This window comes from Scardinius erythrophthalmus, assembly GCF_964197995.2.
Source record: "Scardinius erythrophthalmus genome assembly, chromosome: 19".
Taxonomy (NCBI): Eukaryota; Metazoa; Chordata; class Actinopteri; order Cypriniformes; family Leuciscidae; genus Scardinius; species Scardinius erythrophthalmus.
The window spans coordinates 5,960,470-5,983,874 of record NC_138239.1 but is presented as its reverse complement, the minus strand read 5'-3'; the positions used below and the strand labels follow the sequence as shown (position 1 = coordinate 5,983,874).

At 37.7% G+C, this 23,405-nt stretch overlaps 4 protein-coding genes across 6 annotated transcripts in view; 2 read left to right on the top strand and 2 right to left on the bottom strand.

Annotated features, from left to right (window-relative positions):
- Nucleotides 1–10,372, top strand: part of eml5 (EMAP like 5) — a 113,767-nt gene extending 103,395 nt beyond the window's left edge. Inside the window, exons 39-42 of the mRNA XM_081347470.1 lie at nucleotides 311–414; nucleotides 5,888–6,041; nucleotides 8,656–8,756; nucleotides 9,258–10,372. Coding sequence (XP_081203596.1) covers nucleotides 311–414; nucleotides 5,888–6,041; nucleotides 8,656–8,756; nucleotides 9,258–9,294 — 396 coding nt within the window. The 3' untranslated portion in view covers nucleotides 9,295–10,372. The remainder of the gene's footprint in view (nucleotides 1–310; nucleotides 415–5,887; nucleotides 6,042–8,655; nucleotides 8,757–9,257) is intronic.
- On the bottom strand, nucleotides 10,367–14,601 carry isca2 (iron-sulfur cluster assembly 2). The gene is made up of 4 exons (XM_081347471.1): nucleotides 14,491–14,601; nucleotides 13,899–14,043; nucleotides 13,623–13,738; nucleotides 10,367–11,499 (listed from the first exon to the last, which is right to left on the bottom strand). Exons 1-4 carry the CDS (start codon nucleotides 14,550–14,552, stop codon nucleotides 11,325–11,327), a joined length of 498 nt encoding a protein of 165 aa, XP_081203597.1. The 5' UTR covers nucleotides 14,553–14,601; the 3' UTR covers nucleotides 10,367–11,324.
- Nucleotides 14,602–14,842: 241 nt separating this feature from the next.
- Nucleotides 14,843–17,661, top strand: LOC308707740 (NPC intracellular cholesterol transporter 2-like). Of its 2 annotated transcripts, none has more exons than XM_081394366.1 (5): nucleotides 14,843–15,420; nucleotides 15,644–15,739; nucleotides 16,131–16,238; nucleotides 16,315–16,487; nucleotides 16,584–17,661. In XM_081394366.1, the coding sequence occupies exons 2-5, from the start codon at nucleotides 15,658–15,660 to the stop codon at nucleotides 16,668–16,670; spliced, it is 450 nt and encodes a 149-aa protein (XP_081250492.1). In that variant the 5' UTR covers nucleotides 14,843–15,420; nucleotides 15,644–15,657; the 3' UTR covers nucleotides 16,671–17,661. The 2 variants fall into 2 exon arrangements, with proteins under 2 accessions (XP_081250492.1, XP_081250493.1); XM_081394367.1 differs by having other exon boundaries at nucleotides 15,286–15,427.
- An 860-nt stretch (nucleotides 17,662–18,521) lies between these two features.
- Nucleotides 18,522–23,391, bottom strand: gskip (gsk3b interacting protein). Of its 2 annotated transcripts, XM_081394364.1 has the most exons (4): nucleotides 23,256–23,345; nucleotides 22,366–22,490; nucleotides 21,686–21,931; nucleotides 18,522–20,239 (listed from the first exon to the last, which is right to left on the bottom strand). In XM_081394364.1, exons 2-4 carry the CDS (start codon nucleotides 22,402–22,404, stop codon nucleotides 20,081–20,083), a joined length of 444 nt encoding a protein of 147 aa, XP_081250490.1. In that variant the 5' UTR covers nucleotides 22,405–22,490; nucleotides 23,256–23,345; the 3' UTR covers nucleotides 18,522–20,080. The 2 variants fall into 2 exon arrangements, with proteins under 2 accessions (XP_081250490.1, XP_081250491.1); XM_081394365.1 differs by lacking the exon at nucleotides 22,366–22,490 and having other exon boundaries at nucleotides 23,256–23,391.
- Nucleotides 23,392–23,405: the final 14 nt, after the last annotated feature.

Sequence of the window (23,405 nt, the reverse complement as noted above, 5' to 3'; positions counted from 1 at the left end):
GTTGTTTATGTGTAATGTGTATCTTTAATCTTAATATTTAATAAAGAAAATAATGACAAATATTTTTATCTTTGCCCCTGTCCACCATTTTTTTTTTTTTTTGTTACCTAAGGCATTTTTTTTTTTAGAATATGGACATTAGATTGGATGTAATGCTCAATCACAAAATAGTACAACCAACATAAAAAGAATCGTGATAAAATCGTTAATCGTGATTTTCCTGAAAAAAATCGTGATATTACATTTTTGCCATATCGCCCACCCCTACTCTACAGAGCTATTCACTGTCTGCATGTGTTGTTCTCTACAGTTGTCTACTGGTGCTTATAAACGTGTAGTCTATGAGGTGCCTTCTGGGAAGCAAGTCACTGAGCAAGCAGTGATCGACAGAATAACCTGGGCCACATGGACAAGGTAACGCTGCAACACACCCGCACTTCTCCTCTGGCCAAATGGACAAACATGGTGTGTTTAATTCCATACACTGTAAAATCCTATATAAATAAAAGAAATAAAAGTTCTTCTAACTAACACTTTTTATTTAACTTTCCTTAATATCTTAATTTAATTATAAAAATCTAGTAATCTGTACTAGTCACATACTATGCCTTGTTTACTCAGAAAAGCCTAGTTCAGACGAATTGATTGGTTTGAGTGTCATTTTGTCAAGGAAAGAAAAAAAGTTTTTGAAGTGGGGCAATCATCTCGAATGTTAAAATGTCAATACAACTGAAAATTTAAAAACCATCACATAAGCTGAGTTCATAAATTGATGTTGATTTTCCCAAAATGTGTTTGTTTGAACTCACCGTTAGGGTGATCAGTGTTCCCTTTGGTTGGGCACCTGGAACTTCATTTATATTATTATAATTCTCTTCCTATTGATGCAGTGATGCAACGAGAAATCACTGTTATTTGATTTCAAAGGAAGGGAAGTAATAAATAGGTAGCTTTTAAAATGTGGCGTAACTAAATCATTGTGTAACGTACGGACAGAGGCGGTCAGATCCATATGCAGCACTTTATTTCAGCATCAAACACAAGCAGACATAAACTCCGGCATACAGTTAAACAAGGGGCAATCCAGTAACTCGTGGTGATAACAGGCTTTGGTCGAGGCAGGCAGCACAGGTTCATACACAGTCCAAGAAGCAGGCAAGGGTCAAGAGTCCAGAGAAACACGGAATACACAAACATGGAAGAATGCTCAGAGATGTACGCTTACAGTGTGACAAGACTTCGCACCGGACACAGAGATCACTCAGACTTATATAAGGAACTCAATAACCCATAATCAAACACCACTGAAACATAGTTAAACATAATGAGTCCATGGTGAAACAATGCAGGGAGAGAGTGCCCTCCAGTGGCTCACACGGGCACTCCACATCACATAGCCCCCCCCCAAAGGAGCGGCTTCCAGACGCTCCTAAAAACTCTGGGGGGAGGTCAACGGGGGCTGGGATGGAGGGCCAGGCCCGTGGAGAGGTAGGAGGCCAGACCCATGGAGAGACCTAGGGCCTGGAAACCCGAGCAGGGTAAGAGACCATGGGGAAGCACGTGTCGTAGGCAACCAGGGTAGAACACACTTGACCGGAAACCAGGGTTGAGCACACTTGGAGAGGTGCCAGGACGAAGCCCACTTAGGCGGAGACAAGGACGGAGCAGACTCAGGACTGGACGTAACCAGTGGCATGGGAAGCACAGGATCAGACAGGACTAGCGGCATAAGAAGCTCAAGTGGAAATAGCACAGACAGGGTCCATGTCAGCGCCACCTCCATGGCCCTCACAGGATACCTACTGCCCCCCCCCAAAAAGTTCTTGGGGAAATTTAAGGCTATAGCCTCCGGGCTGGAAACAGCCTCTGGAAAAGGCTCCCAGAGCTTGATAGGCGTTGGCGAGGTGAGGCGCAGAGGCGGGGCCGGCAGAGCGAGGCGCAAAGGCGGGGCCGGCAGGGCGAGGCGCAGAGGCGGGTCCGGCAGGGCGAGGCGCAGAGGCGGGGCCGGCAGGGCGAGGCGCAGAGGCGGGGCCGGCAGGGCGAGGCGCAGAGGCGGGGCCGGCAGGGCGAGGAGTCTAGGTACGCTCACAGGAGCCTGGCGAGCCGAGTGAGTCCTCCTCCTCTTCCTCCTGCGACGGCGCACTGTTGGAACTGATAACTCTGGATCCATGGGAACATAATTGTTTCGCTTAGCTGGATCTGACTCCATAAATTCAGCCGAACTTGACTCACTTTCCACACTGGATTCACTTGGTTCGGGACTTGATCCACTTGACTCAAGGCTAGATTCACTTGACTCGGGATTCGGTTCACTGGACTCGGAATTCAGTTCACTGGACTCACGATTCGGTTCACTGGACTCACTGGACTCGGGATTCGGTTCACTGGACTCACTGGACTCGGGATTCAGTTCACTGGACTCACTGGACTCGGGATTCAGTTCACTGGACTCACTGGACTCGGGATTCAGTTCACTGGACTCACTGGACTCGGGATTCGGTTCACTGGACTCACTGGACTCGGGATTCGGTTCACTGGACTCAGGATTCAGTTCACTGGACTCACTGGACTCACGATTCGGTTCACTGGACTCACTGGACTCGGGATTCGGTTCACTGGACTCACTGGACTCGGGATTCAGTTCACTGGACTCACTGGACTCGGGATTCAGTTCACTGGACTCACTGGACTCGGGATTCAGTTCACTGGACTCACTGGACTCGGGATTCAGTTCACTGGACTCACTGGACTCGGGATTCGGTTCACTGGACTCAGGATTCAGTTCACTGGACTCACTGGACTCGGGATTCGACTCACTGGACTCGGGATTCAGTTCACTGGACTCACTTGATTCACTCGACTCGGCACTCGATTCTCTCGAGTCAGCTGGCACGCGCTCAAACTCCAGTTCGGCCGGCGAAACCCCCGCTGTCTCTGGATTAACAAGTTCAACAAGACCAGTGAGGAATACGGGCTTGAGGGGTCCGACACGAAGAATGGGTTTGGCAGAAACTGTATACTTGAAAGCCCCTCTAATGGTCATCAAGGGAGGATCGAACAGCTTGGCGAGATGAGGCTTTAGTGGCGTTCGGAATGAGTGAGAGAAATCCGCCGCATACGAACCACCCCGGTGCAAGGACAAGAGCAGTTCCTCGGGATCCTCTTCTCCTGCGGGGAGTTCAAAAGCCTCTCTGAATAGGGCGATAAACACATCATAAGAAGGGAACGATATCCGACCTGGTTCCCAGAACGCGCCTACCCACTCCAGAGCCTTTCCAGTGAACAGTGAACAAATGAAAGAAATGCGGTCATCATCCGAGGTGTAAAACTGGGGCTGATGATTCATATATAAGCTGCACTGCTGAAGGAATCCTTCACACGCCACAGGTGAGCCATTAAACCTTTCAGGAAATGACAGACTAGAATAATTAGATGCAGCACTCACACTGGGTTGCGGTGGGACAGGTGCAGCGGGAGCTTGGACTTGATTAGTGGCTGTGCTTGAGCTCTGCGAAGACACAGATTGCGTAAAGCTTGTAAGTTCCTCGAGGAGAGATGTTAGTCTCGTCAGCTGTAAATGATGAGAGGCTAGCATGGAAACTTGGGTCTTGGCCACGGTGGATAAATGCTGAAAGTCCGCTGGATCCTGTAGTGGCGAAGTCTTCTGTAACGTACGGACAGAGGCGGTCAGATCCATATGCAGCACTTTATTTCAGCATCAAACACAAGCAGACATAAACTCCGGCATACAGTTAAACAAGGGGCAATCCAGTAACTCGTGGTGATAACAGGCTTTGGTCGAGGCAGGCAGCACAGGTTCATACACAGTCCAAGAAGCAGGCAAGGGTCAAGAGTCCAGAGAAACACGGAATACACAAACATGGAAGAATGCTCAGAGATGTACGCTTACAGTGTGACAAGACTTCGCACCGGACACAGAGATCACTCAGACTTATATAAGGAACTCAATAACCCATAATCAAACACCACTGAAACATAGTTAAACATAATGAGTCCATGGTGAAACAATGCAGGGAGAGAGTGCCCTCCAGTGGCTCACACGGGCACTCCACATCACACATTGACTCATTTATTTTTCATGCTGAATAATGATCTTTTAAAAAGGTATTGCTAACATTTATGTCATAAACACCTTGTGAAACTTTTAATTGGGTTGATATAATCCCTCTATATTTGTGACAATATCTTGCAATTGACCATTCTTGAGTCACACACAGACTTCAACATTCAGCATGCAAAACACAACAATGGTAACAATTACATTTTATTTAAAGTAAATGATTTTTTAGTTACTAGAAGTCTTGTGTTAGTGAATTATACTGAGCTTTTGTCAGTACAACATACTATGCCTATTTAACTTAGTATTTTTAAGGCAATCGGTTTGCATACTTTTTTAAGCAAGTCTAACTAATTAGATTTTTGTAAAGGATCCACTGGAGGCAAGTGTAAATGAGAATCCAAGTGCAGTTTATTATAAACAAACCCAAACTTGAAACAAAAACATGGCGTGGCATGAAACCTCAAAACAAGACACCAAGACACATGGCAAACATGAGGGCTGAAATACACAAGACTAATGAATAGACAAGGGACACCTGTGAACAATGTGAAGGGATCCAAATTTAAGAATCTATTTCAGATATGTTTCCTTACATAACATCATGGTGAAGAATACTGATTTTAGCATTTGAGGTTTTAATTTAGATAGTATATAAACTGAGAAAGTGATTATTGAGTCTCTAGCAAGAGTCTCCTATTCCTACCAGACCTGTTTTCTCTATTGTGTTTTAAATGAGTCTTTAATGGCTCTAGCCAGTAGCTCCAAGATGCACCCTTTGTCTTAAATGGCTCTGGGATGGCCCGTGGAACCAGAGTTTCCTGGCCAGTATCAGCATTTGAATAGGTATGCTGATTAAATTGATACTGGTAAACACGCTGGGGTCTGGGGCAGGTTACCTTAACCTGTATACTCATTTACATGCTTTGTTTGTATTTGTCTCCACCTTCAAAAAGTCCCTCCTCCTAAAATGCCTATAAGATAACATGTAAAGTTATGTTAGATCAGATCATGTTGGAAGTTTCTACAGCCACGTACAGAGGAGTTCTCAATAAAGAATAACTTCCGTTGAACGCGATCCCGACTGTCTCCTGGTCTCTGCTTTGAAGAAAGAAAAACTTTACAACAAATGAAACAATGAACCAATGACAGCGACAAATCTGACAAGGGAACACATGGCAGGATCACAAGACTTACAGGGAATCACATGACAAACATGGAAACATGACATGAACAAACCCAAAACGTGACAATTTTACAGTGTACATACTATATCTGATATTGACTGGGCAAAGACCTTGTAACTCCATTTGAGCTTAGTTTCGGTAAAATGTTAATAATGTAACAATGTGTACAAGTGTCTGGCCTTATATAAAGCCACAATATCAACTTTGAGAACAGATTTTAAATATGTTAAAAGTTTTTTCCAATTTCTGAAAAAAGTTTTTTTTTTTTTTTACTGACTGTGATGATAGGTATTCCATTTTAGGCATAAATATGTGTGATCTTATTAAGGTTAAATTTAACATGTATGTGTTTTTCTTCACATGATCGGTAAAAAAATGACACAGCAAATGACCTACAGTTTTCAGCTAACTCTGGTCCTCTGAGGAATCTAATCCTGTCCAGACAGGAAAGTCTGTGATTGCTGCATTGCCTCTAATTAGTTTAGTTACTCAAGCTACATTTCTTGTTTTGCTGCCTGATGCACCTTTATTATAGACCTGCTTGGTAACAGTTGGTGGTTCCAGCACTGCTGGCATCCCATAAAACCGAAATGAAGTCAACTGTGTTTGGGTGTCTGTGTAGTGTCCTAGGGGATGAGGTGGTGGGGATCTGGTCCAGGAACACTGATAAGGCAGACGTAACCTGCGCTTGTGTGTCTCACTCCGGCCTCAACATCGTGACAGGCGATGACTTTGGAATGGTAAAGCTGTTCGACTTTCCCTGTCCAGAGAAATTTGTAAGTATACGTTTTTTTTTTTTTTTGGAAAAATGTTGTTTCACACGCAATTTTTTGTGGTGCATGGTGATTGGTCACTGTGATTTGGCCAAGTAAGACATGTTCCTGGATCAATATTCCTGTCTGAAAATGTAGTCCTAATCCTATCCATACCCCAAAACATAACTCCACCCTGAATTATACCTAAATAATATGATAGGTGAATAAGACTGACGGAGAAGCACTTAACCTGTAAAAGGAGTCTAAACTGTAAACTTGTCTCTCAAATCTGATTGGTTGATTGGAAGGAAAGTGGATGGGGACTGATGCTGTTGAGAAGCGTCAGGAAAATTCAAGTGCCATATTTGTATATACACAATTTGATTTAAAGCATTTCTTTATTTTGTAGTGTTCCCCGAGGTCCACTTATAATGTTAGTATGATTTTTATATGAAAAGCAGTCATAATTAATTAATAAATGGCCACGTTCCACCTTTGTTTGTGAACCTCTGATTTAAAGAGCATGTCTCCTTTAAGACTTCAAAGTAAACGGCAAATCTTCGCATATGAAATAAGTGTTATACATGTGAAACGGTTGAAATTTATGGTTATGATTACAGTTTCTGCGATTAGCTCTTTCTGTAAAGTGGCCGAAGTCATTCAACGATACGACAGTAAGAAAGACAAAGATGTGCTTTGATTGTTCCAAAATGGACCTGACTTCAGTCCCGTTGTGAAAAAGTGCTCTTAATTATTTCGAATGTGCACTTGTTCTGTACTTCATATCTTAAAAGTATTTTTTAAAGTGTACTTGCATTATAGTATTAATGAAATAAAACACAACTTAAGTGTATTTAAAGAGTGTACACTTTCATAACTACTGTATATGTTTCTTAACACACTTATACAGTATGTGCAGACATATAAAAGTCTACACGTTGTGCACTTTGCAATGTCAATTTATAATTTTTACTTTAGAATGCATTTTTTTGATAATCTATTGTGCTTTAAAGAAGTACACTTATTTTGATGTGTTGACTAACATTCAAAAGCACATGTAAAGTATTTAATTTCAATTTTTAAATCTTATTTTAAATCTGTTTTAAATTTACTCCGTTGCAAATTCATCATTACAGATGTGTATTTACAAATATCTTTAAATACCAGACATACAAATTTAAATAAAAATGCCATTAAATTGCATTTTTGGTTTACTATAGTTGCTTGTCCATATTCAACAGTACACTTTAACCATATTTCAAAGACAATAGAATTATGAAATTACATATAAAGATGTACTTACGTCCTACTAAAGTGGGCCAGAAAATCACTCTTAAGTTCAGCTAATTGCATTTAAAATAAATTTAAACTAATAAATTTTCATTTAATTGTAAAAAACATGCAGTTACTGTAAGTGCCCGAAAACGTTTTATTCTTTTATTTATTTTTATTTATTTAGTAAGTATGCTAAAGCGTATTTCTTTTTCACAAGGGTCAATAGTGCTGTTTCCTACAGATACATATAAACCACAGAGTAACTTTTGCCGTCTCTGCATATTGTATATGGCATGTCATGGCATGTGACAACACATCACAAGACCGTAAAAGGGCTGGATGTGACAGTTTTTACCAAAACAGATCAAAACATTCTCACAACAGCCAAAGTTCAGCTGTATAATTGGATTGTTTAATCTTTTGTGTTTTTATTATACAGTGCTATGCATAAGTTTAGACACCCATGCTAAAGTTGACTAAAAAGAGGAATAAAAAATCATCTTTTGGAAATTGAACTTAATGCCTTAATTAAAGAAATTAGGAAAAATCCAACCTTTAAGGACACCAATTTTCTTTGTGAATGAATAATGTATCGTAAATAAATAAATGTTCTTCTTTGAAATACAGGGTGCATAAGTTTGGACACCCCTATGTTAAATTCCCATAGAGACAGAAAGATTTTTATTTTTAAAGGCCAGTTACTTCATGGATCCAGGATAATATGCATCCTGATAAAGTTCCCTTGGCCTTTGGAATTAAAATAGCCCCACATCATCACATAGCCTTCACCATACCTAGAGATTGGCATGGGGTACTTGCCATAAGATCATCTCTCAATGCAAATCAAACTAGCTATTAGGCTAACTGAAATAAAACCATGTCAATCTCTAGGTACGGTGAAGGCTATGTGATGATGTGGGGCTATTTTAATTCCAAAGGCCAAGGGAACTTTATCAGGATGCCTTTAGTAACTGGCCTTTAAAAATAAAAATCTGCCTGCCTCTATGGGAATTTAACATAGGGGTGTCCAAACTTATGCACCCTGCATTTTAAGGAAGAACATTTATTTATTTACGATACATTATTCATTCACAAAGAAAATTGGTGTCCTTAAAGGTTGGATTTTTCCTAATTTTTTTAATTAAGGCATTAAGTTCAATTTCCAAAAGAGGATTTTTTATTCCTCTTTTTAGTCAACTTTAGCATGGGTGTCTAAACTTATGCATAGCACTGTATACCCATACTTGTTATATATTCAAATAAAATGTTCCCTCATCCACTCTTCTGACCTGTGCTGCACATATTTCAGCCTTTTCAAGGATAAAATAGCAAATTGTCTCACTAGAATGTGTTTCCTCAGGCCAAACACAAGCGTTTTCTGGGCCACTCGGCCCACCTGACCAACATCCGCTTCACCAGTGGAGATCGCTTCGTCGTCAGTGCTGGAGGCGATGATAGGAGGTGTGTGTTCAGTTGTGCTTTCATTATGTTCCTCACAGGCACCCATCTTGCTGTACTTTATCATTCTTCCTCTTTAAAATCCGCATATAGAGACAGATTCAGTGTTTGATTCTCTGTGTTACAGTTGCGGGATCCAATCCAAGTTATCAGTTTAGTTACACTTTTTACAAAAGCATTAACACATTTTATTCTGTTGACTCAGAACTGTGTAATATGTAAATGATATAAAAGTATTTTATAAAAAATCCCCCAAACTTTTGAATGGTAGTGCATGTATATAATTATTTCAGAAAGACACATGACTGAAAATTAGGATCCAAAATGACATTTTTGCAATATGTGCTAATGCAAAGTGCAACTTTAAATGAATGAATGAACCAATCAATCTATCAAGTATTCCTGGTAGCTGTAATAAAAGGAGTGTTATTAATGTTGTTACAACACTGTCATTGGAAACTTTCCCATTCATAAAGTTACATTTTCTCTGTGTTTGTTCTATAGCCTGTTTGTATGGCGGTGTGTCCACACTCCTCACTGAGGGCATGCGGTCTCGAAACATCACGAGCCCAGCTGACGGGGTCACGGGTCACATGACTGCTCTGTGACCGGATGCATGTTCACCCACACCTGAACTCAACCGTTTTTGAATGATAGTTGGGCCAATGTGTCCCAACAAGACCCAACGTACAGTAAAAGATCTGTCAGATGTGTAAGTGTTTACCCCTTATGTTTTTATTCATTTCTTTAAAAAAAAATCTTGAGCTACAAGATGCAGAACGTAATTATCGATGTTTGTGAGATTTTCTCCCAAATGAAAAAGAACTTGTAGCAAGCAAAAGTACGATTAGCCTTAAACTACCCGTCGAGTGTTTTTTCATTATTATTTTTTGGTTCATTTAGGTGTGGTGTTTTTTGTTGGAGATTCTCATTTGATATTGAGTGTTGTGTTTCTTAATGTTGGTTTAGTTTGGTGATTCTCTTTGAGGTTTAATAGATCTCCTGTGGCCTTCTCCCTGAATGTAACACTGGCGTTATATTCTAGGATGTCAGCATGCCAAAGCATTCTATGCACTGTATACTTGACCTGCTCACTGTGGTTGTCCAGTGGTCTTTAAATGTTGATCTTGAACGTGGTCTGATCTCCCTTAACAGTAGATACACTCCTAACCTCAAATGTAGCGGCTTTAGCTCGATTCGTGAACTTGAGATGTCTGTTTGTGTGAGTAGGAATGAACCGTATGCTTCGTGTTTCGTGTCTGAGATCAAAGTTTAAAAGAAAAAAAAAATTGGTGATGCAATCCCTCAGAAAATGAATGAAAAGAGTTTGTTTCAATGCTGTCTTATCTGAAATCACTGTTCATCTTGCTGCTGAAGCCTTTATAACATCACAGTCATTTTGATTAGGAATCAGTTTTTTTGTTTTTTCATTTGATTTGATCGTCATGAAGAATTTCTCTCCTTCAATGTATCACTCTGATTGAAAGAGATGCATATTATGATTTTCTTATCAATGTAAATATCATTTGTAAAGACATTCTTTTGTATATTTTTGTGAAATGTTTCTTAAAAGCCAACTTTAATAATAAAAAAGATGTACATAAATGACACATTCATGTAAAACACTGTCGCAGTTAATGAATTGTCTCGTTCAACAGATTGCAAGCTATTGAAATCTTACTCGTTCTGAAGTGACGTGAACTGATTGTTCTGGGTTCAATAGAAATCTGTGGCATTTTGTTGATTATCAGAGTAAATATAGGCCTGGTTTCACAGACAGCCTTAGTTCAATTAGGACATTTAAGTGGCTTTTATAAACTTAAAAACATTACTGCTTGAGACAAAACAATGTCATATTTTAAGATAGATCAGTGCAAGTTGCTTTCAGCTAAATCTCCTCAGACATGCACTTTAGTCTGAGACTAGCTTAAGCCTCGTCTGTGAAACCGGGGAATAGTTTACAGTAATGAAGTCAAAGGTCTTTTCTTAACTTGTTTTGAACTAGGAACATTCCTCTCAAATCTTTTGACACTGTTTATTGGCTTTGATCATCTCTCAAGGGAAAGACTTTGTCATCATAAAAAAAGGAAAATAATTGCACACTATGATACAGAACTTCCTTAAGACCCAGATAACATGATACTTGCAGTTTACTGATTTTTATAACGCAATCAGAAAGCTTTTCAATTCAGTTCTTTTAACAATGCATCATTTCATGCAAAATACACATTACTTGCATTTAATCTGAGCTGTATCTCATTGATCACATGATTCAAACCACATAATAACAGGCTGAATATTCGAAATATTTAAGAATAATCTCAACAGGCAATGGAAATTATATCATCTTATAACTTTATTAGAAATATATTTACAATCTTCCTTATATACAACACACTAAAGTAACAGCTGTATGTCTTTCTTTCGTTATGTCATAAGTGGTCATATCAATAAGTTCAAACATACTATGTATCAGAATCTCCCATATTATTAGCTAATTTTAAGATTTTAAAGAAGCACATAGCCCGCATGCATTAACAAGCGCTGTGCTGGAGAGAGAGAGTGTGTGTGTCAGAGCTTCACAGAGAAGGACGAGCCGCACGAGCAGCCGTGTTCAGCCTGCGGGTTCTTCAACACCTGGAAAGAAGAGCGGATGAGCTCCTGACTGAAGTCAACAGTGGATCCCTTCACAAACTCCAGACTATCCACGTCGATTATTATCCCAACTCCATTCTTCTCAAACACTCTGGAAAGAAGGAGACACAAACAAATGCAAAAATTCATTTCATTAAAAATCATCCATATTGGATTTCTGTGGAATGAACTCTTAAGACTTGATTTGGTCAAGTCACCTTTATTGATATAGCGCTTTATACAATACAGACTGTTTCAAGTTGAAGTTTTATTTGCCTTATGTACCAGAACAGCTAGTACAAGTACATAGGAATTTTTGTAGCAAAGCTCGTTGAGTCAACATTAAAAAAGTCAACATAAAAGAACTAACAAAACCACACACAAACGAAGAACAGTATAAACTATGGAAGCTTTTTTCCACCACTGAATAAAACATTTTAAAAGATAATTGCGACTTTTTATCTCACAATTGCGAGTTTACATCTCGCAATTCTGACTTTTATTTCTCAGAATTGCGAGATATAAAGTCAGAATTGCGTGAAATAAAGTCAGAATTCTGAGATATAAAGTCAGAATTCTGAGATATAAAGTCAGAATTCTGACTTTTTTTCTCGCAATTGCGACTTTATATCTCGCAATTCTGACTTTATATCTCGCAATTCTGACTTTATATCACGCAATTCTGACTTGATAACACATAATTGCGAGTTTATATCTCGCAATTCTGACATCTTTTCTCAGAATTGTGAGATATAAAGTCCAATTCTAAGGGGAAAAAAAAGACAGACTTTTTTTTTTTTTTTTACCTTAGAATAGTTTATATCTCACAATTCTGACTTTATAACACGCAATTGCGACTTTATATCATGCAATTCTGACTTTATATCTCCCAATTGCGTGATATAAAGTCAGAATTCTGAGATATAAAGTCAGAATTGCAAGAAAAAAAGTCAGAATTCTGACTTTATAACACGCAATTGTGACTTTATTTCATGCAATTCTTACTTTATATCTCGCAATTCTGACTTTAAAACACGCAATTGCGACTTTATTTCACGCAATTCTGACTTTATATCTCGCAATTCTGAGAAATAAAGTCAGAATTGCGAGATGTAAACTCGCAATTGTGAGATAAAAAGTGGCAATTATCTTTTTTTTTTTTGTTGTTGTGGCGGAAACAAGCTTCCATAATAAACCTACGACAAACAAACACAATAAAGATTATTACCTCCATATTGGAGTATGTATTTCCCTGTACTCAAAGTATTTCAAAGCATCTTTACAGTGATAACAGGAATGCATTTCGGCTGTTGTTCAGTGTTGAAAGTAACAGTATTTGGTAACAAAGGCACAAATCTCATGTTCTTTACAGAGAGAACCATTAGAAATCTTAGATCAACTAGATACAATTAAAGGGACAGTTCACCTAAAAATGAAAATCCTGTCATTATTTACTCGTCCTCATGTTGTTCCAGACCTGTGTGAGTTTTTATCTTCTTCTTTTGAACACAAAAGATATTTTGAAGAATGTTGGTAACCAGACAGTTGACGGTAGCCATTGACTTCCATAGTTGAGAAAAATAAAATAAAAAATACCATGGAAGTCAGTGGCTTCGTCAACTGTCTGGTTACCAGCATTCTTCAAAATATCTTCTTTTGTGTTTTACAAGTTGCAAGTTTTACATTGATTAGAAGTCTCTATCCTTATCCTTAAAATGGAATCCAATATTCATACAAATAATCAAACTAATAATAATATTACAATATGTTAACATAATTTTTTTTTATTCAAAAATATATTTTAATTTAATTGCTAAATTAAAAAAATATATTTTGTAATTATGTTAGAACATTCAGATTCTTTCTACAGCATCAACCTTGTTACTAAAGATTTTGTATATAAAATTATCAAAGTAAATTATCTATTAATAACTATTTATTCTAATTGATAATCCAAGATTATCTCATCTTTGTTTATTAAATGTTTATTGCCAGAAAATAGCAAAATCATACATTTAAATGGTCACGTATTAAAGTTTGGTGGCTCCAAAACTTGCAAAACTCATATGAAACACATGCAAATATAACAATAATAATAATAATATTGACCTCCTGAGGTCGGTGAGTTTCTGAGCGAGTTAAGCGCCTCCTTTGACTGAATCTATGTTGGAAAAAATGGCTTTTTCAAGCCCTGTTTCAAGAGAAAAGTCCCAACAAACTGATTTTTGTAATTACCTGTCATCTTCATTTCTAACAGCGTCCACCGAGAATTTATACTGGAATCCTGAACACCCCCCTCCCTCCACTGCTATCCTCAGGTACTGTCCCTTATCCAGAATCTCAGCAAGCCTCTGCAGGAATAACAAAAAAATACATTTTGATTTGATTATTTATAATTATTTGTTGTTGTCCATCAAGTACAAAGCTTTTTTTTTCTTTCTTGCTTTTTTTTTGTTACTGCCTAAAATGTGATAACTGAAGTATATAGGATAAAGTGCAGTGAGTTCAAACCTTGACACAGGATTGACTGAGGAGGAGGTCATCAGCTGGGCTGGCTGAGTGCAGCTGCTGTGGGTTGCTGCTGTAGCGCGCATGCGCAGTGCAGCTGAGAGGAGCTGAACATCTTCTCGCTGACTGAACTCTGGCCGAGGAAATACTGGACGAAAACAAACACACGTGACACACCGAACTGCTGTACACGCAATGCCCTTGACCGAGTTTCGATATCCACAGATTTGTATTGTGGCTATATTCATTTCAAAATAACTATGAAACAAACTAAAGCTTAGTTAAGTTTTGGCAGAATCTGCGTAACAGAACGGAGAAGATTGTTTGTAAGCAACTGACAACAAACGAATAATTTCACCGTAAATAATTCACATGTGGAGATTATTAGTCGACATCCATAAGTGTTCATGTTCTACTTAAAGTTATCAAATGTTGTCATCTGTGTCGTTAGCTCAATCGCAACTGTTCTCAAGCTAGCTAACTGTTAGCTAGCTAAGATACCTGCAATAGCTATTAACCGAAGAACAGGTACCAACACAGTCAATTTATATTAGACAATACATATACCACTATCATTTCGCTAATTTGTGCATACTTGAGAAGATGAAATGACGCGGATTTAGGGACGCTTATGAGCAGTCTTCTGGCGAATGACATCTTCTATAACTCGGATTGTACTGCGCATGCGCATGGCGGAGTTATCGAGAGTATGGGTTGCCAGGTTCAGTTGTTAAACCCTTTATTTGTTATTCATGTCATTTCATGTTAATTTGTAAAAAATAAAGACTTGTTAGTTATTATCGAAAGGGATTTAGTAATAATAATTATTATTTATTGTTATAAATTATAATTATAAAATTATAAATCTTATTTATATAGAAAATACATAAGCTGATATTTGTACCTTTAATTATGACTCAAATATGCCTCAAATATGCCAGATTCTTAAGTGTGTAAAGTATCTCAAAGACATAAACTGGCTAATTTGATACAAACAGGGTCATTATTTATGAGAGGTAGAATTTGTAAAATGCTTTAATTCCTAAATCTATATTCACAACAGCCATTTTTTGTGTTAAAATGTTATATTGTTGCATTTACACCAGGATATATCTTAGTATAAAAAACATCCTACGGAGTAGATGCAAACATTTGATCATTTATTGGTTTTAAAAGTTTATTTTAGCTGTTTCAAAGTAGATGGACACCGCTTGCCACCACAAATGAAGAATAACCCATCAACAACTTGAAGAAAGAAACGTTTTGGTGTTGTTTTACTTCTCTTTATCATTTCCTCAAGCCTGAAAGAGTGGTTTTGATATATCTGGCAACATAATGCTCTCCTTGTTTCCGAACATTTCCATGAGTCACTGTCATTGGTTAAGAGTTCACGGAGAAGGCGTGTGCGTCATAAAGACGCCCATACAAACGGTATTTGATTGGACGAGTCATTCTGATCTCGTGACAAGGAAATAGGGTGTAGTATCAAACTGGGGTCTGAAGGAGCTGGTGTGTAAGAAACTAAGTAAGTTGTAAGTGTTTTAACGTTTGAATTGAGCGTATTGTGTGAGTTTTCTGTGTATTCATTAGTAACGGTAAAATTCATCTTTTTATTGTTTACTCTTACTATCAAGTTTACTGAAACTACGCAGAGATTGATTGTCATGTGATTGACCGATGTAAGTTCTTGTGTGTGTTGTTCTCCGTCAGTCAGGTAACGTTAACGTTAGTTTGTTGTTTCTCCACAGGATTCGTCTGAACTATGGGTTACAGAATGCTCTGCGTTGTTTTACTCTCTTTTCTCGCCTACACTAATTCGGAGCCGGTGAAATTTGTTGACTGTGGTAAGTACTCATGTTTATTAACTGAAATGAAAATTAAGTCGCCATTAAATCACCCTAAAGTTGTTCCAAACCTGTATGAATTTCATCTGTTGAACTCAAAATGAGATATATTGAGGAATATAGATTATTAAACAGTTGATGGACCCCATTGACTTCCATATGGGGGAAACAAATAAATGTTAAGGAAGTCAATGGGGTCCAACAACCGTCTGGTTAGCAGCATTCTTCAAAATATCATCTTTTGTGTTCAGCAGGAGAAAGAAACTCTGGTTTGGAACAACTTGAGTGTAAATAATGACAGAATTTTCATGTTTGGGTGAACTATCCCTTTGACAAATTGAATAATCTATATTGTTTTTGTTCCTTTTTCAATCGTTCCTCTTCCTTACAGGTTCAGAAGAAGGGAAAGTTGTTGGAGTTGACATTGAGCCCTGCTCACAACAGCCATGCCAGCTTCACAAGGGACAGTCCTATGCAGTCAATGTAACCTTCAGCAGCAGTGAGTATCTTTATACATGTAGTAGCAGCTCAAATCTTAATTTAGAAAAACAACAACTTGTTTGTATCTCCCATAGGTGTTGCGAGTCAGACCAGTAAAGCTGTGGTTCATGGAGTGATCGCAGGCGTCCCCGTCCCCTTCCCAATCCCTGTTGATGATGGTTGCAAGTCTGGAATTCAGTGTCCCATTGTTCCACAAAAAATGTACAGCTACGTCAACCAGCTGCCCGTCAAGAGCGAGTATCCATCAGTAAGTGTTTGAGTTCCTCGTCTATCTCTAGTTCTGATCAGTGCTTGTTTAATGTCACAGGCATTCACTTCCTTCATTTGTTGCTTTGTTTATTAGATAAGACTGGTTGTGGAATGGGAATTAAGAGACGACTCCAACAAAGATTTATTTTGCATCAAGTTCCCAGTTCAGATTGTGAGCTGAAGGCCAACACTGACGCCAAGATGAAAACGCTTACAAAGGGATACAATTGTGCCTAAACACTTTTCCATGGACCTTTTAGATCTAATATTAGTAGACAGAGATTTTATGATTTATACTACTACTTTTTTTTTTTTTTTCTAACGCTGACAGATTTATTTTAACATTATCTTTGACTATGCACACAGTGCCACTTTACAAACATTGCCTAATTCTAGTTTGTTGCTAAATTGCGTCAATGATTCACCAGAACGAGACGCTGACAAACAAGTGGCCAGTGCCGGTGATTAAATCAAGTGTGCACTAGCTGCCGTGTGGCTACAGTGTTGTAATGTTTCTAATCAAACCTCCTTTGAGCAAATAGTTGTCAATTGGTAACTTTTTACTTGCATTTTTAAATCTGCATATTTAATAAAGATTGCATCTTAAAATTAGCGTATTTTCTTAAAACATCGGCGAATGTAGCCACTTTTTACATGCAACGTTAACATGTACGTTACTGAAGTAAACTCGTTTTTATTTTTTATTCTAAACAATGATTTTTGCTTTTCTTATGTTCCGAATGTAAAAATAGGGCAAAATTAAAATATTCCTACACCTTTTGACCAGTGATTATTATTTTCTAGTCATTCATCATTAAAAAAATAAAACCATAATAGTAATAAAAAATGATTTACATTTCTGTTTTATTATTGTGGTTTAATCATGAGCGACTAGAAAGTAATTGAAAAGGAATTGGTCGTAAGATGTAGGAACCCTGTATATATTCATTACACACCCTTCTATGATGATTTTAAGAGTATTATTTCCATAACACTGGGGACACTGTATCTAGTGTTTGTGTTCAACTGGTTAGCCAAGTGTGAATCAGTTAAACATAATACTATCTGTGTAAAAGGCTCAAACAAATCAATGTAAAGCTGACAGTGCTGTCTCTACAGCTAAAGATCTTTTTATTTGAAGTTTTGTCTATTAAAGCGATCCGTTCACTGTTTCTCCTTTCTGGGTCAGGTGTCTTGCTTCAGTTCCAGTTCTGCTTTCTCAGTGTGCAGTTTTTATATTCCTGTTGAGAGGTCATGTGTTTTAGGGCTGGCGGTTACTAGGTCAATTGTGTCAAATTATGTTTCAATATGTTATACATTTATTATGATCAAGAAGAATTTGTGGTTGATTTTATTGTTTAAATATTGAACATTATCAATAATTTGGTTAACTTTGTCATTACTCAGTTATTTTACTGGAAACTTTCTAAAAGAAACACCGTTGTCTTTAAATATTTAGTTTACCCAAAAAAAGAAAATTCTGTCATAATTACTCATGTCGTTCCAAACCCGTAAGATGTTCCGTTCATCTTCAGAAACACAAATGAAGATATTTTTAATAAAATCTGAAGTATTTCTGTCCCTCCATTGACAGCTACGCAACTACCACTTTGACGCTTCAATAAGTGCATGAAGAGATCATAAAATAATCCATATGAATCAAGCGGTTCAGTCCAAATCTTCTGAAGAGACTCGATTTATATGATCAACAGATTGAATTTAGCTTTTATTCACATAAACATTGATCAGCGAACATAAACAAAAATGCTTGAGCTTCCGTTTACCACAACTGATGTGTTGATGAATGTTTATGTGTGAATAAAAGCCAAAGTTGTGTAGCTGTCAAATGGAGGAACAGAAAGCTTTCATATTTCATTAAATTCCATATTTGTGTTCCAAAGATGAATGATAGTCTTAGGGTGAGTAATTAATGACAGAATTTTCATTTTTTGGTGAACTATCCCTTTAAATAAATTCTCAAGCAAGTAGAATATGACTAAATGGCTACAAAACTGAATCACCAAACCACAGTAACTTCTGAATGTGTGCTTTTTATTACAAGGAAACAAAAGCAAGCAACTTTTTTTTTTTTTTTTCAGGTACAGAAGTTATTTGTGCCATGTACATCACACTCTCATACTCGTTTTCCTCTTGGCTGTCTGAGCAAACATTCTTTAAATTATTAGGATGCTTTTATTTTGGGACAGAGAAAGAGTGTATCGTGTTTCACAGGAATTTCTTAAAACCAGAGGACCACTTGTGTTCATTGGCCGTTATCATCTGCCTCATCCAAAACCAGCTGGAAACACACATTAGTTTCACAGGCATGTTAAAATAAAGATGGCCAAAATAAAAAATAACGAGGTAGATAATGAGGTAGAAACCCATCATACAAGAACTTCCTGTATGCATTTATTTAAGATTTAAATGGTGTTCTAAACTTAAAAGAAACGGAATGTAACATTGTAGCATATTTTTACGCAGCCCTTTCAAACAAATTCAGAAAATGGCTGCTTATTTACCTTTAGTGCAATTCTGCGCAGTATCGATTAAGTGATGTTGTTTTAACCAATCAATCGATAGTTCTGCATGACGTATAAACTTTCATCCCCAAAACAAAAATCATTATTTCAATTTTTTTTTCAACGCCATATCATTTGATATGATACAGAACTATAGGAAACCAAGGGAAACGTCCCTCTCATTACAACACAAAGCTGAGCATTGCCATCCACACAAACATGCTGTTATGTAATGTAATTGTGGGAAAAAGATTCTGCTCAACTCAAATAAATAAAAGTATAAAGCTTCGGTTTCAGTGCTAAAATGCACCTTTTTTAAGAAACCACATGACAAATGTCTTCATTTTCTTCTAAAACACTTTTTTTTTGGAAGGGGTGGATGGATATCACCACCATGTTCTGGCTCATCAGTCCTTTCTCCTGTTTTTGACAGATTGAGAAAGAAAACAAGGAAGCAATAGACATTCTTACAGTCACAAATGGAGTTTGATACATCATCAATAGCAAGCGAAGAAAGTGAATGTATCAGGATATTTTTTTCAGACACCCACTATCCTGTAGACAGGTTAAACTAGACATTTGAATGAAAGTAGTAAGGCATCTGATATGTTTTTAATGACAATACTTTAAAGAACCATGCTGACGGAAGTACAGTATGGAGCTCTAAAAACTCATTTTGCAGGACCCAGTTAATACAAAATCATATCACTTGTATGTTAACATAAAAGATTTTAGTTCAAACCATTACCCATAGTCTTTGAAACGGCACATCGCTATTTCTGAGGGTTATTTCACTTGCATAAACGTAAAAACAAAACAAAAAAACGGAGTATTCATCCGGGCCCACTGTGTTATAGCACTGCCTCCAAAGATACCTCTCTAAATAATAATAAATTACTTTAAAACATCACAGGCAAGCCAGTTTGTCAAATTAACACCAAGAAGGTCTGATAAAACATATCACAGGCTAAAAACTGATAAAGGTACCACTGATGCTTGAAGCTGAGAGCGGCACAGGACTTGATAGAACCGTTAGCAAGCAAAGATATTCTGAGCGATACTGAACCCCTCACTGTCCATTTTGTTGGAGCCTCTCCAGTCTCTGTAGCAGAGCATTTCCAAACGCTTCTCTATATCCAGGGCTGAGGGAATCCAGCAGTGAGTAAACAGTCTCATGATACTGGGTGTTCAAGCCCTCGTCCACCTGATCAAAGATGTAGCCCACCACCTGACAAATGACAAACACAAGATTCCACAGGTTAAGCATCTCGTGTTGCTCACTTTTCATCTCTGTGATCCGCAGCGGTCAAAACTAACAGAAGAAATCGAGTGGAACATTTAAAAAATATTTTGTTTCACTATTTATTTGATATTTTGTATTCTGAGGGGAATTCATGGTGCCAGACAATATTCACCTCTAAGTTATGCAAAGTTTAGTTCTATAAAAAATAAAAAATTGGATATTATCTCCAACTGATACAATGTTTAAAGGTACACTATGTATCTTTTTTTTTTTTTTTTTTTTTAAATTAACAAATGTTAAAAAAAAAAATTAGTCAATACATCATCAATCCTTCTTCCAAAACGTGTTTTTGTCTTACCCTGATTCACTATGGTAAGCCTATTATAAGTTATTATATTGTATACCTGACTTTCAGGAAAAAAATGAGACGTGTGTCTCATCGAATCAGTAAATAAAGAAAAGTTGCTCCTCCTACTTTACTTTGACGCATGTCTGGTGTGTGAGTGGCAGAGGATAGTTGTCACAACTATCAAGAAAGTTTGACATGGAGCCGATAAATCACAAACCTCCAGGGAATCATACGTTGGATTACAAGGGCACATGAATTAAGAAAAAACAAGCAATAAAAACTCGGTGAGTGTTTTAGCGCAATTTTCTCACCTCATGGGATCACAACACTAAGAGATAGTTAATCTTTTCCTGGATTTTTTTTGTGCGTTCCTGAGATTAGACCTTCCTTAACATAATGCCGAAAACCCGAAGTCTCTAGGTGGTCTGGTTGAGGAGTAGATAGAAGTGCAAGATTGGTGCGCACAGACGCACAGAACACAAATCATGAGTTAACAAGTGCAAAAAAAAAAGAAGTGCACAGATAATTTATACTAAATACTGCAATGTTCCACTTTAACAAAATAAGAAGGCAGAGGCTATGTGCACAAATAGCATTAGATTATATTTACAGTTACACAATGTAAAAATAGCAGTATTTTCTTTGCAATAGATGTAAATAATAGTAGTTAGATGCTATTTATACTTATACTATTTATACTACCCCTAACTGATAAACACTTTATTACTAAACACACATTAGACACTTCATTTCCATTTTTATTGAAAATAAATGCCTTTCTGATCTGATATGTAAAGGGGAAAAGGGAGAAGAGCGAGTTGGGCAAAAGGTGGATTCGAACTCTGGTTTTGATGCCGATGATGATCCAGCATCTTCCCTAATTTTGTCTGGCCCAAACCAGACAGTAGGCGGAGTTAGTGTAAATAGACACTCCAATACAAGAATGGTCATGTTGACTTTAAAGTAGAGGCCTAGACTGAAATTGGACCCCATCTTCGCCTTTTGGAAAAACATCAGATTGTCAATATTATTGAGTAAATGCTGTTTTTGGGTGGTACTTTAGATGATACTTTATCACTCACCCTTAACCCTGCCTCGGTGAGCTCTAGGCAGTATCGGGTTCCCTCTCTGATTTCCACGTTTATATAGGCCACATCTAGTCCGCTGGTGAGACTGCGAGAGACGTGCATGTCTGTGACCGCGAAGAGCACATCGTTGACCACCGCCTCCGCCTCCAGCCTCATGTCCTTCACCTCTCCCAGCTCCACACAGCGCTCCTCATACGAGCACTTACACAGCTCCTCGGGCGTACAGTCCACCTCCATCCCCTACACACAACCGCGGATGGATGGACTATATCAGTATCAGACAAACTGCATGTTCATAAACATCTGACGTCACCTGGTCTTGAGGGGGCGCGAGCGCTACTGGCTAACGCCTCACATTCCTCAAAGTGCGTTTTACTCTTAGTAAGAGTAACATTTGTTTTTGTTTTTAGTGTGTGGAATAAACATTTTAATGCGAATCATTGGTGTTATGTATGATGTAGCTTGCATATAGACAATCTAAAAAACATGAAGTGTTAGCTAACAACATAATGCAAATCGAGGCTCTTGCAGCATTAAAGTTCCATATGACGCCAATTCCGGGTTATATTAACAGAATAATGGTATCATGGCATACATAACAAGTTAATTTGTTATATAATAAGGTCTGAAGCGGTTTAGGTTTATTTATTAACATAATTTTATGAGTTACTAACCTCCTCCTGGGGTGGTTCGTCAGAATACTTCCGGCTCATGCCGGCTAGGACTCATGTGTGTCAATTATGCGCAGCAGTTGCGCAGTGCAGCTTCTGCGTATCCGCCTCGACTAACATTACAGAATCTGCGATATTTTAAGAAACAAATGTATGAAAATATAGTAAAATATCTAAATCTATAATTTAGCTGTTTGGCTGTAAATGATAAAGCAAAGCTAATCGCTAAATTCCTTACATAACAAACTGTGCGGGTGGATGCGCGAGCTTTGGGGGCGGAGGGGCTTCTAGAGCATTCTTTATTTTCCACAAATAACATCAAAGCATGGTTATAGTTCAAAGAACTGAATAAATGTAATTTACTTTATTACATTTTATCATATGTCATATATGTATTTATTAATTTTGTTATTTTTCTTAAATTTGACTGTTTTTCCTTGTCTCCAATAGTGACGTCACTTGCATTTCTATTTCCACAAGTGTTCCTACTGAAATTCATCAATGGAAATTTACTGGATTGTAGAACATGCATGAAATTGAACTTAAGTCATCAGATCCCATTATTCACATTAATTCCTAAACTTTGCTTAGAATGCTTAATCACTCGCCAGCGAAAAAAGTTAAGTTATTAAAATGAATTTAGAATGTAATGTTAAAAAAAATTACGGTAATCAGCCATGATGAAGTTAAACATAAACAATGGCGAATAAATTGCAGAATTCTGGCCCGTTTCAGAAAAATAATACGAGCTGCGTAGTATCAGTCTGAAGTATGTAAATACAGGGTAACGGATTAGAACATATTTAAAAGAAATAGACAAAGATATGACTTACAACCCTTGATATCAGATCAATAACTAAATCCATTACACCATTTAATTTGAGCCTACTTACCTTACCACCAAAAATAAAGTGCTTTTACTATTCCAATCCGAAGTAAACAATAACACTCCTGTAGCTGAGCGCGTGACCTGCGCAGTGGGTGCGCGGCGCGGATGCTCGTGAACACATCGCGCGCATGGAGCGGCGCGCGAGAGTGCGCAG

Bases quoted from the DNA above. Each gene is read 5' to 3' on its own strand.
- isca2 (XM_081347471.1), bottom strand. From the start codon at position 14,552: ATGTCATTCGCCAGAAGACTGCTCATAAGCGTCCCTAAATCCGCGTCA. The intron at 14,044-14,490 runs GTATGCACAAAT...GTTTTCGTCCAG, and splicing joins GCGTCATTTCATCTTCTCAA to TATTTCCTCGGCCAGAGTTC. The intron at 11,500-13,622 runs GTAATTACAAAA...CCTTCTTTCCAG, and splicing joins GTTAGAAATGAAGATGACAG to AGTGTTTGAGAAGAATGGAG.
- LOC308707740 (XM_081394366.1), top strand. From the start codon at position 15,658: ATGGGTTACAGAATGCTCTGCGTTGTTTTACTCTCTTTTCTCGCCTAC. The intron at 15,740-16,130 runs GTAAGTACTCAT...TCTTCCTTACAG, and splicing joins GGTGAAATTTGTTGACTGTG to GTTCAGAAGAAGGGAAAGTT. The intron at 16,239-16,314 runs GTGAGTATCTTT...TATCTCCCATAG, and splicing joins CAATGTAACCTTCAGCAGCA to GTGTTGCGAGTCAGACCAGT.
- gskip (XM_081394364.1), bottom strand. From the start codon at position 22,404: ATGAGCCGGAAGTATTCTGACGAACCACCCCAGGAGGAG. The intron at 21,932-22,365 runs GTTAGTAACTCA...GGTTGTGTGTAG, and splicing joins ACGAACCACCCCAGGAGGAG to GGGATGGAGGTGGACTGTAC. The intron at 20,240-21,685 runs GTGAGTGATAAA...GTCATTTGTCAG, and splicing joins TCACCGAGGCAGGGTTAAGG to GTGGTGGGCTACATCTTTGA.